Here is a 16,108-nt window from a genome sequence, read left to right as displayed (position 1 = left end):
AAGGATGTCTTTAAATTTGAACAATAAAACTGGTTTTTAATTGTTGATGATCGTTGATGATTGAATGATGAATTCTTGAGCCTTAAAGAAAAAAAAAGTCGCTTACATTGTCTGTTCAATAGTTTTTCGAAACTAGCAAGTGTACCCTAATGATCGATCTCAGCGTCTTACTTTCCATAGTCATTTTTATAGTGAACATTGAAGAGTAAAGTTACCTTAGGCTTCTATTACAGTCTCCTACAAGATTCACTTTTCGGTGGCAAATGCAATGCTTCACAACGCCTACTTTCTACTTGTAAATTTTGCGAAAATGAAGCTGGAATTAGATTATTTATACCGCTGTTACAGAAGAGGTATTTCTTATTATGGCAATGTAAAAACCATATTAAAATAAGATTGTCGCCACTTATTTCTACTCAGTGAATTTACTAGTAATTTTCCTAAGAGTTCCAAAGTATTCTCTACGTCGTATATGATAACGATGTATCTAGCTAGCTAATAGTAAGAGTGGCTACGGATCATTCTGGTTAGCAAAAGGCAAACTGAACGTCACCAATAGTATTAATGTCCACTTCGAATAGATTAATTATTTGAAATGGGCATCAATTCTATCAATGACGCAGAATGTCCGTTGGATCACATCCGAGATATTATTGCGTCTATGCCATATGAATTATGATGCGGCTTTAAGCAAAAAATGCCAAAATGTGATACCACCACCACAGAGAAACAGACGTAACACTTAGAACAAATCTCGATCAAAATCATAGTCGCGAAATCATGTACGCCCAATGCTAAAAACACTGTAGTTGGCCAATGGACCAACAGGTGGCGGTAGTGTGTAAACGTCAAACACGAACAAAAACGACGCGAGCGCTGCGGGTGGTCGATTGACCACCTACTCAATATTTGAATCGATCGTTAAAAAGTTGGTCGATGGACAGCGATGAGAGTGTGACGTCTGTTTGTCTGTGCCACCACTACAGGTTACGCCTTTGGTTTCCATCATATGGGCTAATGGATTATGCCCTCCCATCGCGGCAAGGTCGCATAACCAAGGGGAGGGGTTATGCGTATAGTTTAGAATTTATTACTAAAATTTATTTGAAACCGAAATCCGAACTCAGAAGAGGTCCAAACTTGTTCATGAATTGTAGTTATCGCCTGGAGGGAGCATGTGTAGGAGTTGCTATCATCATGCATAGGCGTATAAAACATAAACTTAACGCCATTTGAAACCAAAATCATTAATTTTAATTCTGATTTGCTCCTGTAAATGTATTAGTTCGATAAATTTAGATACTAAACATGAAGTAATGCATACTACTCAAACGTGTCTAGCAAGCAGAGAGCAACATCAAAACGTGTCAGATGAACAATTTCTACAAAAATACGAACACGTTCCGCAAATCTCAAAAGATGTTATCCTACTAGCGTTTCAATCTAAACCTAATCACACGTTCCATCGCACCCCCATGATTTCAGACACGACCCACTCGAAGAGGCACGTTCTCCTTGTCCCCGTTATGGCCCAAGAACCAAGAAGAGGTGGAAGCACAAAATTAAACAACATTATCCGCACCCACGTTTCCCTGTCCGGTCGCGGTTATTAGACGTGTTCATTTCCATTTCGCTCTCAAGTCGTGAAAAATCACGTTCTCAAACACCACCTACCTGCGAATGTATGTGACACATAATGTTCTTCCCGGGGAGACCGCTGCTTCCGGGCGTTTCACTGCAGGCCGCTTCCTTCGGTTTGATCGTGTGCTCCTTGGTGATTTTTAGTCGCTGATGAGCCTGCACACAGCTATCACAGATAAATTCCGCACACTCGACGCACCACGAGGTGGCGATGGCATCGTCCGAGCAACTACTACACTTGATCATGTCCTTGGTCGACTCGACGCTGCCGGGATTATCGTCGGCCGTGTTCTCACTCAGGAACACATTGTCGATGATGAACTCCATCCGGGATTCCATTTTGCACACCGGACAGTACAGGACCGGTGTGTTGTGTGGCAGGTCGGAGAACTTTTGTTTCACGCAAGGATCGCACGCCACGTGCAGACATTCGAGCAGCTTCGGGCGATCGGTTGTGGCCAGAATCTGTTGGCACCAGACGCACTTGGTCTGGATCTGTGTGTCGGTGGAGGCGGTTTCCGGGGCGTCTCCCTGCAGATGAGAAAAAAAGGTGGAAATTTTATTAAAATCATGTATATTTATGCAGACTAGAAAGCATATGATATGTGGTGGGTAAGCTACGGTGGTCCGAAACGGGCTGCCAAATGAAATTAATGCGGACTAAATTTGAAATTTCATCAAGTTTTGCATACATGAATCATTTATTAAACAGTCGATATGCCAGCCATTCGTTGTGAAATAAACTATGGCCACGAAGGATGCACAGTGGCGGTCCTTCATACATAGGTCGGACAAAACCTCAAATACGTCTCAAATTGCTTGATAATGATAATCTATTGATTATATTGGATACCTGATATCATCCCGTTGGAAATAACAGTCAAATTGAAAATTCGATTTTCTAGTGAAATTAGTCCAAATTAAGTTTTTTCATCCAATCGTATAAAAAGGCTATTTCTACATTTTTTTTTGTTGTAATGTAGAAATTTGTGCATAAACCTGAACTAGAGGCACAAATTTGACTTCCTTTAGAAATTCTACTAAAGTTTCAAACAAATTATGACAAATAATATAGATTTGAATGAGGAAATCGATAAATTATAATGAAAAATGAAAATGGAATTTTCTCTTCTAGGGGCAAAAAGGGGCAAGAAAAACTATTGCACGTTTGAAAGTATGGATGATTTGCTGCTTCATAGTGAGTGACTCATTTTCCCGAAACACTTCACATAAAACGTACGAAGTTTTGAAAATTTACCAAAATTTTGGAGAAAGATTGTTTAAAACTTTTTTTGCTACAAATAACAACTTGATATGTTAAAAATTATATAATTACAGCCAAAACTATGGCTTATAACTACGCTTTCAAATGGAACCTATTGAGCTTTAATCGGTTATGATGTCGTTGAGATTCGTCTGTTTGAAGTTTGCTAGGTGAATCATAGTTGATGAATTTCGAGCAGTCCTATTTTGCTGACTTTCACAAACTTACGATGCTGCCAAAAATCGAAACAGAACAGATCAATCCCAAATTTTGAGAAATTGTCGCTCAATAGTATAGAAGTCTATAAAAAATATTGACGAGTGATTTTGAGAACATGAATTTTTAAGGTTTTGTCCGGCCATGCGCCACTGTGGGATGGTAAAAGCATATGGGGTATGTTTAGGGAACATTTGCACATGTCGTAGCTGCGATTTGAATAATTTACCAAACATATTCATATTCAACATATTCATATTCAATTACCAACAAAAAATGCTAAGCTTCAGATAGTTTACTAAAGATGGGCTTATTTTTCATAAAATAAAGTTTTAGTCAAATTATAAATATGAAGCAGAATGAATTGTTTATTACGTTCAGCTTAAAGAAACACATCAATAAAAACTTAACTAGTTTTAAAAACATCACAACAATTTCACTCGTAATTTACAACTGGTGAACGTCGTTGAACGTCACTGACGCCCCACAGTTATGAATAGCACACACATACGAATCAGAGTTGGATTTATCGGAGAATATCTCATCAAATGGAGTTGCAATTACGCAGAACAGATTTTAACTGCGTGAACCATAATTCTTGGCCTTTTCCATAGGCTATAGGTCAACTTTAATTTTACGTATAGAGTAATTTTAGCTTTAGCGACCCAGATAGCCGTAGCGGTAAACGCGCAGCGATTCAGCATAACCATGCTGAAGGTCGTGGGTTCGAATCCCGCTGGTCGAGGATCTTTTCTCGATTCCCAGGGCATAGAGTATCTTCGTACCTGCCACACGATATACACATGCAAAAATGGTCAATCGGCCAAGAAAGCTCTCAGTTAATAACTGTGGAAGTGCTAATAAGAACACTAATCTGAGAAGCAGGCTTTGTCCCAGTTGGGACGTAACGCCACAAAGAAGAAGAAGAATGTTAGCTTTATATGTTATGCGTTCTGCTTGAGCAGCATTGTTACTAGGGTAATGTGACCAGATGTGTCCCGGAAAAAATCCGGGACGCTTGTCAGATCTCATCCCCAATGAAGCGCTGCGTATATTTGATGTACAATTCACATTCATATTCAATCTAAGGCATGTACTACATACTAATTGAACTAAAATAAAAAGTATTGGCACTGTACCGTATAATCCGGGACGTCTGGTTACTTTATACTTGGGTAAATCCAAATTTGGTTATATACCCGAAAACAACTATATTCTGCAGTACCAAGAAGGTATTTGTGTTTTGTATAGCGTCACCATAATTTTCTAACATATTTTGTTCTGAAAAGTGATCCTTAGTTGATCCATAACTGTGGGGTTACAATATGTTGTGCTCATTCTGCGCGGTTTGTGAGGTGAGACGAGTCAAATGAGGTGATAATTGTCCACTCGCTCCCATTTGATTAAGGGGTCTATTTTGTAAATCGAGCGGATTCATGTGACTCGTTTGTAGTCATTGTCGATCAAAGTAGGCAGGAAGCAGATGTCACCCGTCGACTCCCATAGTAATCCAGTCACTTAGAGTGACAACTGTCGATAAACTCGAGTGACAGAGCCGAGTCGAGTGAAATTTTTGGTCGACAGTGACTCCAGTCGAGTCGTTTTTGATGGACTCGACTTATAAAATAGGGCCCTAACATTAGTCGTCTCACGTCACTCGAGGTGAGAGCAACTCTCGATTACTTTTTCAAATCGACGTAAGTAACTTTCATACGGGTTTGGGGAAATTAATCATGAAGAATCACAACCTGTCTTCTAAAAGTGTTTCAAAATGAATCACCTTTATTACCAAAATTTTATCGCCGTGTACATCGCTTAAATTTTGCATTTTTTTTTTTTTTTTGTTGGGGGTTGAAACTACTGCGTCCGTTCATTATTTAGAATTATTAAATTTTGCATACAATGCAATTAAAAAAAAATCCGAAAGGCCTAATGGGAACTATGTTTAATAAAAAGGCCAAACTGGAGAGGCCTAACTGAAATCATGTTCAATCGAACTGAAAAAAATGCCTATCTGCCAATGATGTTTGATTTCAACGATTTCCATCATTCAAGGAACGGTGACGCATGGAGGTGTGATGTGATGAAATGTGATGGTCTGGGGGTGTTTTTCATGGAGTGGAGTAGGAAGCCTCGTGAAAATCGACGGAATAATGACGGCAGATTCCTACATTAACATCTTGCGGGAAAATCTGGAGGTTTCGTTAATCCAGACGGGCCTTGAAGAGAAATTCATGTTTCTCTAGAACAACGACCCGAAGCATACTGGAAAGAAGACCAAGTCTTTCTTCCGGTCTTGTCAGATTAAACCGCTGGAATGACCTCCACAAAGGCCAGACATGAACCCCATTGTGAATTTGTGCGCGATTCTCGATGCCAGGGTTGAAAAAACTGGTGTTACCAACAAAAATAATTATTTTGAAGCCTTTGGTTCGCGCCTGGGGAGAACTAGATCCACAACACCTACAAAACAGTGATCTCTCACGTCTCAATGTGGATGGACGTGTTGTTCGTTTGCTAGAGTTTTTTTTTCGAATTTTGTGCCTGGTCGTCTACGGTGTACGTGTCACGTGATCAAGATGTCGACTGAATTAGTAGTGAAAAATACTTTGGCTTTTCGTTTTCCTGGGGATGCCGCACAACCAGCCGTGGCGGATATGGTCAGCTTTATCAAGGCGCTGAAAGGTGACCAGTCGTTGATGGAGACGGCCTATAAAATCTCCGATGAAAAGGCTGTCTTTATTCGCTTCAAATGTGAATCGGCAATGCAGTTTGTTCTCGCAAACAATGACGAGGTGGTTCCATTCCATTATTGCAATGGAGACAAGGTAATGGTGCGTATGTCGGTAGCGGGCAATACTCGTTATGTGCGCGTGTTCGATCTACCCCCAGAAGTGCCAGATGCTGATCTAGCATCAGTGATGGAAAAATATGGAAAAGTGAAGCGAACTGTGCGTGAGCGGTTTCCTGCCGAATTCAAACTCGAAATGTACACTGGTGTAAGGGGTGTCTATATGGACATCGAGAAAGAGATTCCGGATATTCTCTTTTTCCGCAACCGAAAAGGTAGAATATTCTACGACGGTATAAAACCAAAGTGCTTCACCTGCAAGTCCGATACACATTTGAAAAAATGTTGTCCAGTATTGCGAGAACGCCAGGCCGAGAAAAAACAAAAGAAAATGGTGAAAGCGCCAGAAAATCCTGAAAAAGCAGAAGAAGAAATATCTATTGTTGCAGCAGAAAACACAATGGACGAAACAAGTCCAGCAAGTTTGAAGAAGGCGGAAACCAAACGACAACGGTCGCTTGATACGGATCGAGATTCAGATTCTACAACGAAGCAGACAAACAAAAGGAGGAACAAAACAAAATCAGCATCGAGTGAAAGTGACGATAGCAGTTTGGCCACAGTCCCGGATGCCTCTCCCACCAAGAGTAGGCACAGAATATTAACGTATCACTGGATTGAAGATGAACAAGAACGAAAATTGCTGATGGAAGAAGATAAGCAGAGGATCGCGGTTGCTACCAATACTCCAGTTGATGAGATTATCTTTTATTATGAATAATTTTGTGTTTTTTTTTTTATTTACAATGATGTGTATTAATCAAATACGAATTGAGTCGGCTCCGTTATGTGCTTCGCACGCCCGAGCCTAATAAATAAACGAATAAGGAAAAAAAAAACACCTACAAAACCTGGTGAAAAGCATGCCGAAGAGCCTCCAGCAAGTCCTTAAGGCCTAAGGAGGACACATTAACTATTAAATTGCTTTTTATTTTTCTTAAATCATATTTTCTGGGCCAAGAAGGAAGTGGGCACTTTTTTTTGTCACTACTTTTTTTTCAATACAAATTGATTTTCTTTTTCTTTGAGTAATTTTTTTTTTTATCAAAATTTCGTAAGTGCAACTTTAAAAGAACATCAAAAATAAAATATCACAAAAGATTTCGGTGTGTTAACTTTAATTTGAACCAAATCAATGAGAGAAATTCGAAAACTGGTGAGGTGGGCACTTTATTTTGCCTATCAGTGTACTATGGAAGTATATAAGGTATTCTAGGTTGTCCAAATTGTTCTTGAATTCAAATAATTAAATCTGCCGACGCAACTAAGATTTGAAAGATGTTCCATTGAATCAAAGTATTTCAGAGATATCTCATGGGAATTGACTAGGGTTTTTTTTTTCAATAATCGAAGGAGAAATTCCTGAAAAAAGTAATGTTTGTTAATCAACGATTTGTAGAAATTCTTGTTTAACTTCTGAATGGATCTATGAATGAACTACTGGACTATTCAGGAAGTTTTGTTTTGAATGGTGAATGTAAGCCTGATGATGTTTTGATTTGTTAATGAGTGGTAAATGATCCAGCGTACGAGATTTTAGTTTGAAAAAATTCCCTCAATAGCCCTAAATCCTTAAATTGTTATTACAATGAAACCTCCATGAGTCGATGTTCCATGACTCGATATCGACTCATGGAACCATACTAAAAACAAAATTTCATGGTTACTATGATGGTCCCCTCAAACAGCTTTCCAGGGAATTTGTTTCCACGACTCGATATTTCCATGAGTCGATGGTCCATTCAGATATCGACTCATGGAGGTTTGACTGCACCTTCATTTTTTTCGAAGGAAGGATACCATATCTTTCGAATGGTGGGTGTAAAATTGATGTGTGATCCCTGTATTAACTACTGAGGGTAGTAACGCTGGAGCTTAATGTTTGAAACATCACTGGAAGAACTGTTGCACGAATTCGTTTGAAAATTCATGAAAAAATCTCAAGAGGAATTGGAACTTTGCCGACACGGATACACCTTTCTAGTGTAAAGTGTTATAAATACACAATAAATAAATCTAGAGGAACTGGAGTTATCCCTAGAGGTATTCTAGAAATTATTACAGAAAAAATCACTCTAATAATCGCTGAAGATATTTTTCAAGGAATATGAAAAGAAATTCCGGATCAATTGCCTAACAATCACGTAAAAGTCTCTAAAAGTTTCTCTGGAGTCTCAAAAAGGTTGCATCAGGATTTACTGCAAACAAAAAAAGATAATGGTTGTTTGTAGTAACCATTTTGGTTAAAAAGGTACTTTGAAGGACAAACATTAAAAAAATCGATTAAAAAAGATCTGCTACTAGCCCTACTTTCAGTGACGAATCATTTCAGAATATTTCCAGTTATTATATTCCAAACAATCCTAGTATTCGTATGTAGAAGTTATGACTGATCGATACGACTATAACTTTATATGCTGGAGGTATTTTTAGGGGGATTCTGATTCTGAGCCGAAATATAAAACAAATCATGAATACATCCCAGAAATTAAAAAAAGGATTTTTTACGAAGTATTCTTGAACAGATCTCAGATGTCAGATTGATTTCCTTGAACAATCCTGAAAAATCTAGACAAAATATTTGCAGGAATTGCAGAAGTAAAGATGAAAAATAAAAGAAAAATCACAGCGAGTTCTTGAGATTTTTTAAATTATAATTCGTAGAATTAACTCGAGAACGGACTTAGAAGAAATCTCCGGAGATAATTTTAGCATCCCTGGAGGATTATTATGAAGAATCTCCGAAGAAACCTTTGAAATAACTACCGTCAGACGGGGCTACTTTTGATTCCGGGGGCTACTTTGGACACTCCCGTTTTGGATTTATTTGCAGCATAAATATTAATCTGAGCCATTTTGTGTCTTCAGCACTTTTATTAACCCATGTATACTCTACAACCAGGTTTGAACATTTTTTAGAACAACATCAACAATAAAATATATTGAAAAAGTCCGAACACATATTCGCAGGGTACAAAACATTTGGTATTGGAAAGTTATTAGGAGCGTCACAAAATTATCAAATCGTCATGTTCCATAGAAATTTGTGATAATTTTAAGTCAAAAATTATTGTTAGCATTAGCATTAACATTAGCATTAAGCATTTCGCACAAATTCGTAGGTGGTACAGTCCTAGACCATTGTATGAGGGTTGCCTCCTTCCCGCCCGTGAGAAGTTTGGGACTAACTAAACTAACTAAATGATGATTGATTGAACACCTACTTAAGAAGATGCAGAGAACTCTACGACCTCTCATAGGTGTTACGGGATGTTGTGGAATGTTGATGGAAAGGGTATTGCCATAGGATACGTTCGGTAAACGTTCTGGCCGACAAATGTTTAATATTTACACATTGTTATCATGTGCTCATAATATTTGCAAAACTAAAACAAGTGGCGTAGCGCCATCAGCCGATTCTATTTTTCGCCATGGAACCGAAGCAAACGTGACAGAAAATGCAAAACGCAACCGCCCGCGCGCACGGCTTGCTGCGATCCATCTCAGGTTCTTCAATTTTATGTCAAAAATTATTGTTTTACAAAAAATATTGATCAAAAGCCATAATTTTACGGCTTTTATTTTATATTGAAGTGATGGTTTGTGTATTTTACAACACAAAATAAATAAACAAAGGAATCGAAAAAGTTAATACCAATATAACATATACATCTCAATACATGTAAATAGTAGACTCACAACATAATCCTTAAAAACATAATTCTCAGTCATATTTTACATGAATCCACAGTACAAAGTAATTGTATCCTTCATCTGCTACAAATAAACTATCCTTACGTCATCTCAAAACTGTTGGGAACCAAAATAATTTTATCACAATTAAAATTTGAATTATTTATGATCTTATAAAACATTATTTTTGTACTTGATGGATTGCACTTAAGCTAAAAAATACTCTTGGTTACCGTCGTGCGGGGTGACTTTGGGCCAATAGTTTTACAGCAAGCTATTGTTAGAATAATGAAAACAATGTGTCAAGCTTCAAGAATACAATCTAAATAGCCAATAGATGGTCATAGATTAATTTTACGACGTTTCTACTAGCCATGAGATGCATCGAAAGAGGCGGTCAAAGTCACCCCCTAGGCCCAATGTCACCCCGCACGGCAGTACAGGAATTAATGAGATCCTTCTCCATATCATTCATGTATGTAACATTAAGAATCAGAACGAAGGTTAATCATTATAAATCAGACCTTATCAATCCTCACAGTACTTGATATTTACAACATTCGTTTGTATCAACTTGAACAATCGAGCATGCGTTGCTGACAGTTGCATTCAAAAGGAAGTAAACTCGAGTTTCGTACTGAAAACTAAAAGCTATGAATAGCATGTTTTGCTGAAAAGAGTTATATAGGTATGCGTATTTTTTCGCAATTTACAAGTTTCTCAATTATGTTTATCAACAAGAAACGTTTAAGAACATCATAATTGAAGGTAATCTATAGAATCAGCTCAAAATTTATTCGAAAATAGTCATTTTATTATCAAATCGTATTGCTTTTTAAAAGTATCCAAAGTAGTCCCTTTTTTGTCTTGAAAGACACATATTTTTCTCTATTCAAGCAAACTTTTTATTTCTTGATGGATTTGCTTCATATTTTGCACATTTTTTATGCACATATACAACTTAGACATATGCAAGAATTATTGAAATCTATTGATAATTCTTAGCGCTATAAATCCTAGAAGTTGAAGAAGTCAAGGAATTGCTGTGAAATACTGGAATAAATCATTTCCCAGGATAATCTCTAAAAGAGCACCCAAAAAGTGAGGAGAAATTCTTTAAGGATTTATTAGTGGTAAGCTTAGGAGTGTTACATAATACAGCCATTCCATGAAAAACCGATCTAGTTGGTCACCGAATTCCGTGAAAATTTGCTATTTTCTTCCTTATCCGAAATAAGGATACACGTGTTTTTGGATTTTTTGAATAGGGTGACATAGAACATAGTTGCATATACCTCGCCGTTGGAAAAAATGAGAAAGCCACTGTTCATCCAGTAGAGCATCTGACATGAAACAAAATTCAGCTTGGACTCATTGAACCTGATTGCATATAATACATTGTAGCGACATCTAGAACAACTTAGTAAAGTGGGAACATCATCAATCAAATAAACTTTCGAGATTCATGAATGATTTAAGCTACAAACTGTTTCCTAAAATTAAATTTAGCATCGCATACACTCGTCCATTTGCGTAAGTTTAAATATACTAGCAGATGTGAGTATTTTACACGAATCGTGAAACAATATTTTCGAAAGCACTCAACTTAAACCCACATCCGTCGCCTTTCGTGCAAATCACACCGAAATGAGATCAGTCAAGTAACACATCCCACATCGCCTTGGAGTCAATAGGATATTAAATCGAACCGGCCCAATATGGGTGGAGTGGGATTCGAACATGGAATGTTACAAATCGCCACGTCCGCTAGCTAACCTGTGCTTCAAAGCTTCCTCCAATCGAATCAAGTAACTATAAAAATGTGTAAAGTGCCTTATGTTTTTTCCTTTAGCAGTAACTTGTCCATCCCAAAGCGAGCAGCAGAAGCCATCAAGATTGGCGTATTTGGCGTGGGGGAAAATGTCGCGTGTTTGTTTATCGCCTGAATCACCAACCACCACGCACGGTTTCCAAATGTAGAAATTGGAAAAATCAATGACAGATCACTGCGAGACCCGTGTGCACCAAAATTAGAACTGCAACATCTCTACATGGAGACGCGAGAAGAAATGTTCGAATTCATTTGTCATTCCAGTGGGGTTTGCTTTTTGCTGTTTTTTACTTGATTTCAATCCATTTGGGACGGTAGCGACTGAGGTTGGTCATTTCGACTACCAGTTGTGAAACTGTAGCGAAGTAATTTTCTGTGAGTTGTTCATCACAAGCCAGGTATAGGTATACCTCACGTTCGAGGGCGGGACGAGATGCCAAACACGTAATAAACTTTGTTATGTTGGTGGAGATCGTTCTGCGATATGAAAACGTGATTGATTTGGCTAAATAAGAACCTTCTTTTTAACATTTTTGGATGAAGTATACATCAAAAGTCATTCTGTTTCGAATGGTTGGATATATGAAAAAGAAAACATGTACCAGTTGGTGTTCATGGAAATAAAAAAATTGAATCAAAATGCGCTCGGAAACATCTAAGACGGTTGAATGCTTAAAAGATCGAAGAGGAAAGAAAAGCATAGCATAGACTGACTGTACATGCCAATGGTCGCAACTCCGTGATTGATCGGAACTGATAAGAATTGCACTTCGATCCAAATGAATAAGGGATGGGACGTTCCGCTTAATCTCGAAGTGCACATTTTAGCAGCTCTCATATTATTGATCAGTAACGGCGCCGGCCAAGTCCTTACAGATGATTGAGATTGAAAAGGAATGTTAGTAATGATTGTTGCTTCTAGAAACCGAGAATACCTCTGCATCTCCACAATCACCACGAGAAGTGTGTTTAATAGTGAGAGAGGGAAAGTTCTGGGAGTCACCTTTGGTCGGTGATGTGATCCATGGAAAAGAAAGAAAAATACGACTCTTACTTATAACTAGTTTTGCATTTTTGTCTCGTGGTGAAAACAAAGTACGTCGACATTTATAATGTCACTTTTCAAAGATTATTTTAGTAAAAAAAAGTTATCTTTGTATGTATATTGTATGAAACAGTAATAAGGGGTTATGCCGACACTTTTGTTTGAAAAATACATAGAAATAATGTTTTCACGATAAAAATGTGTTATCATTATTATGGAATGAGCTCATCAGTTGGCAGTCCATCCTCGCAATCGCACAACGCGAACCGCTGGCTTTTCGAAAAGCTGCCCAACAAAACCATGAAATAAAAGAAACCAGCTTGCTTGGGCTTCCCGCAGCACAACCCCTCTAGAGAAATTTTTTAAGGTGGGGATTGCTAGACAAACTTCATAGCGAAACGCTGGATAAATTTGTGAAAACCTGGAGAAATTTCTAGCTTAGCTTAGCTTAGCTTAGACTGACTACACATATCAATGGTTGCTATTCCGTGATTGACCGAAGTCAGTGAAAATGCACAAAGAATCAACTAGAAGTTCGGCTGGAATTGGCCATAATCTTCTTCAGTGTGCATAATTCAGTGCCTCTATTTATACATGGTCAATAACGGCGCCGGCCACGTCCTTGCAGTCAGGTGGGATTGGGGGAAGGAATGTTAGTGTGTAACCTTTGCTATTTGGAGACCGTGTTTGCCTCTGCATCTCCACAAAGGTTACTGGGAGGGATGTTTGTTAATGGGAAGGATCGTTGGGTCACAGGATTCACTTTGATAAGCGATTAGACCATGATAAATAATGATTTGTGAGATATATACATGCTTATTTGTAAATATAATATTTTCATTTGATATGAACAATTTCTATGTAGTGGAAAATTATGCCGACACTTGATGTGACGAACCATTCAAAGTTTGTTGAACAAATACCTTAATGTAACATTCCTACAGCTGTCAGGACGAAAGCGTGTGTTATTATATTTTACTTATTTGAAAAGAAACAAAAAACTCGACTGATTGGAACATCATAGAACACTCTTATTCTTATGCCGACACTTACAGTGGCGAACCATCCAATAAAGTGAACCTTTCGTTGAATAAAGTGAACCTTTCGCAAGTCTACACTTGTAGTGTCGAACCATTCAAAGTTTTTTTTTAATTACAAAAATAAAGGTAAAAAGGGGTGTTCTGCTCTGAAACGAGCTCACCAATTGATCCTTTATCCTTCACTGTGCAGCCACAATCCACTCTCAGCCTCACTCGTTTGCTCGGCTATATAAAAGCACTCAGACAAAAATAGGCGCGCGACCCGAAAAGGAAAAAAAAAACTTGGCTTTCTTGACGCACTGCCCAGTAGCAAGCGTCAAGGTCAAAGGATCAAAAAGCACTAACCGATCACGCTACTTTTTCACTTACTAGACCGACGCGCGACATGTTTGATCCTGCCCTCGTCGCTGGCCCCCGTAGGAGCAAGCGTCAAGGTCGAAAGATCAGACAGAACTCTTGAGAAAACCTGGAGAAATTTCTGAAGAAATATTTAACAGATCACCTCTTACCAATCTCTGAACGATTTTCTGAAAATTTCAATGAGGACGAAATTTTGAAAGAATCCCTGTAGAAATTGGTAAAGAAACCACTGGAAAAATCAGCACAGGAACTCACAGCTAACTTTCCATAACTTGATATTGAGAGAACTATCGAGTCGTAGAACACAAATCAGTGCAACTGCGGTCGCAGCGACCATCTAGGTAGCTATAATGAAGCTGGATATGGGTCCTAGAAGAATTACTGCACGAATATTTGGAAGATCTTCTGGAGTGAAAGAATAATGGGTATGTTAACACATGAAAATCGACAAACAAACTACTGTTTGACATCATTGCATTTAAAACCTGATTGGGAATGTTAATAGATAACATGTATTAGATTTTGTTCATAAAACAACAAAATTTGTAGAAAAATTACCTACAAAAGCGTTTTTAGTTCAAATATACATGACAAACACCATTGTCAGTCTGTATGAATTGGTATAAAATAATATTTGTTAAAATATATCGATTGATATTCACGTTTAGACATTGGATTCAACATAAATCAAACTTTTTTGGAATAGCAAAAACGAAATTTTGAATAAAACCGAATGAGTTACTTAGAGCAAATAGGGCGTTTAACATTACATGGAAATTTCTGACTTCGATTACAAAAATGACCCCAATTTGTTGAAATGATTATCGCCAAGAGATTTGAGACCGGATTTATGTTTTACTATAACTGGATTGTCATGGATAAGCGACAAACTCTTTAAAATGTGAACAAATAATTATCGTAGAACATATTGTTTGTAAGGGTGTCAAAAATGCTATAATCTCATCGATTTTTAATATTCGAGTATAAAACTTCAAATGTTATCGCTTCCAACGAAAATAGTTCTGACATGAAGTATCAAACTTATACTCTTTACTTTTGCATTCGTTTTGCTTAACTGATTAATCGAAATTATATTATTTCGCTTAGTATGTTGTGAGTCCCCTACTATCAAAATTACCCGCATTATCAATGTTGCCCCGGTACATTAGTACAGTTACAGCCCCGGTACATTAGATTGTCAGAAAAAGATGAATGGAAAAGTGAAACTCACAGTCAGAACTCTCGGCTCTGATGAACGATAACCATTGCAATGGTAACCTGTTTCGTCAGCATACCTTGGGGATTTGTATAACTAGAATTTTGTTAAAACCGACCCCTGTCGGACCGGTTTGTTGCTGAATCAGTCTACAAATCATTTGTTTGCATTGACCGCATCTACTTTCGTCCGTGGAATCACGTTTTTCTACGATCTCCAACCAAAATTTAGGCAAGATTAACTGTGCTGCACTGATAACACCAATCCTGAAGTTCAACATCGTGTGATTACGCTGACCCCCGCTTATCTGTGCTTTATTAGAAAGCCGTGGTGCTGGTAGAATCCTGTCAAGAAGGAATCATTTATGACCCCTTCCTAACATCGGCGCATTTGTGCCCGATAAGCCACAGAATACCCCCACGATAAGCCTGTTTGTATATTTGTGTTTGCTGCTGTGCTTTCAGCTGTCAAGCTGACGAGATAACGATAAGATAACGATCGTCAGACAGCACATTTACAACCACGATACATATAATTACTTCAAGCTCTGTGTTTGACACCGCGCGCCGGGTAGAAAATGCAAGGGAAAATTATTTTCAACCGATAACACATTGGCAACGTCGCTCCAGTGGTAGAGCTTTTTTCAATGCAATTAAAAAGCGTTGGTGAGTGAATCATCTGAGATACGGTAATACCATTCTGCAAAAGAAATTGATCGCTGCACTAGGTAATTTGCTTAAAATATTGTTTTTGTTAATTCATTCGTTCAGAATTAATCATGTTCCGTCGTAGTCAACTGAGAACAAACAAGCGGACAATAAGTCCATACTACAAACTAACGAACGCACCAAGTTGCCAAGGCTTTAGTCCACCAGAGCTGGTACACACTGACAATAAGCCCTCATTCATCAGCATCAATCATCATCCATCTTGATCAACCTTTATTGGAAT

The 16,108-nt window shown here is 38.0% G+C and overlaps 1 protein-coding gene across 5 annotated transcripts in view; it reads right to left on the bottom strand.

Annotated features, from left to right (window-relative positions):
• LOC5569287 (transcription intermediary factor 1-alpha) overlaps positions 1 to 16,108 on the bottom strand; it is a 162,285-nt gene that overhangs the window by 55,767 nt on the left and 90,410 nt on the right. For all 5 annotated transcript variants that reach the window (XM_021852201.1, XM_021852202.1, XM_021852200.1 and 2 more), the window contains exon 2: positions 1,675 to 2,172. In XM_021852201.1, the coding sequence (XP_021707893.1) occupies positions 1,675 to 2,172 (498 nt within the window). The remainder of the gene's footprint in view (positions 1 to 1,674; positions 2,173 to 16,108) is intronic.

The sequence above is a fragment of the Aedes aegypti genome, chromosome 3 (assembly GCF_002204515.2).
Source record: "Aedes aegypti strain LVP_AGWG chromosome 3, AaegL5.0 Primary Assembly, whole genome shotgun sequence".
Lineage (NCBI taxonomy): Eukaryota > Metazoa > Arthropoda > Insecta > Diptera > Culicidae > Aedes > Aedes aegypti.
This window is presented reverse-complemented; position numbering and strand designations above follow the sequence as displayed.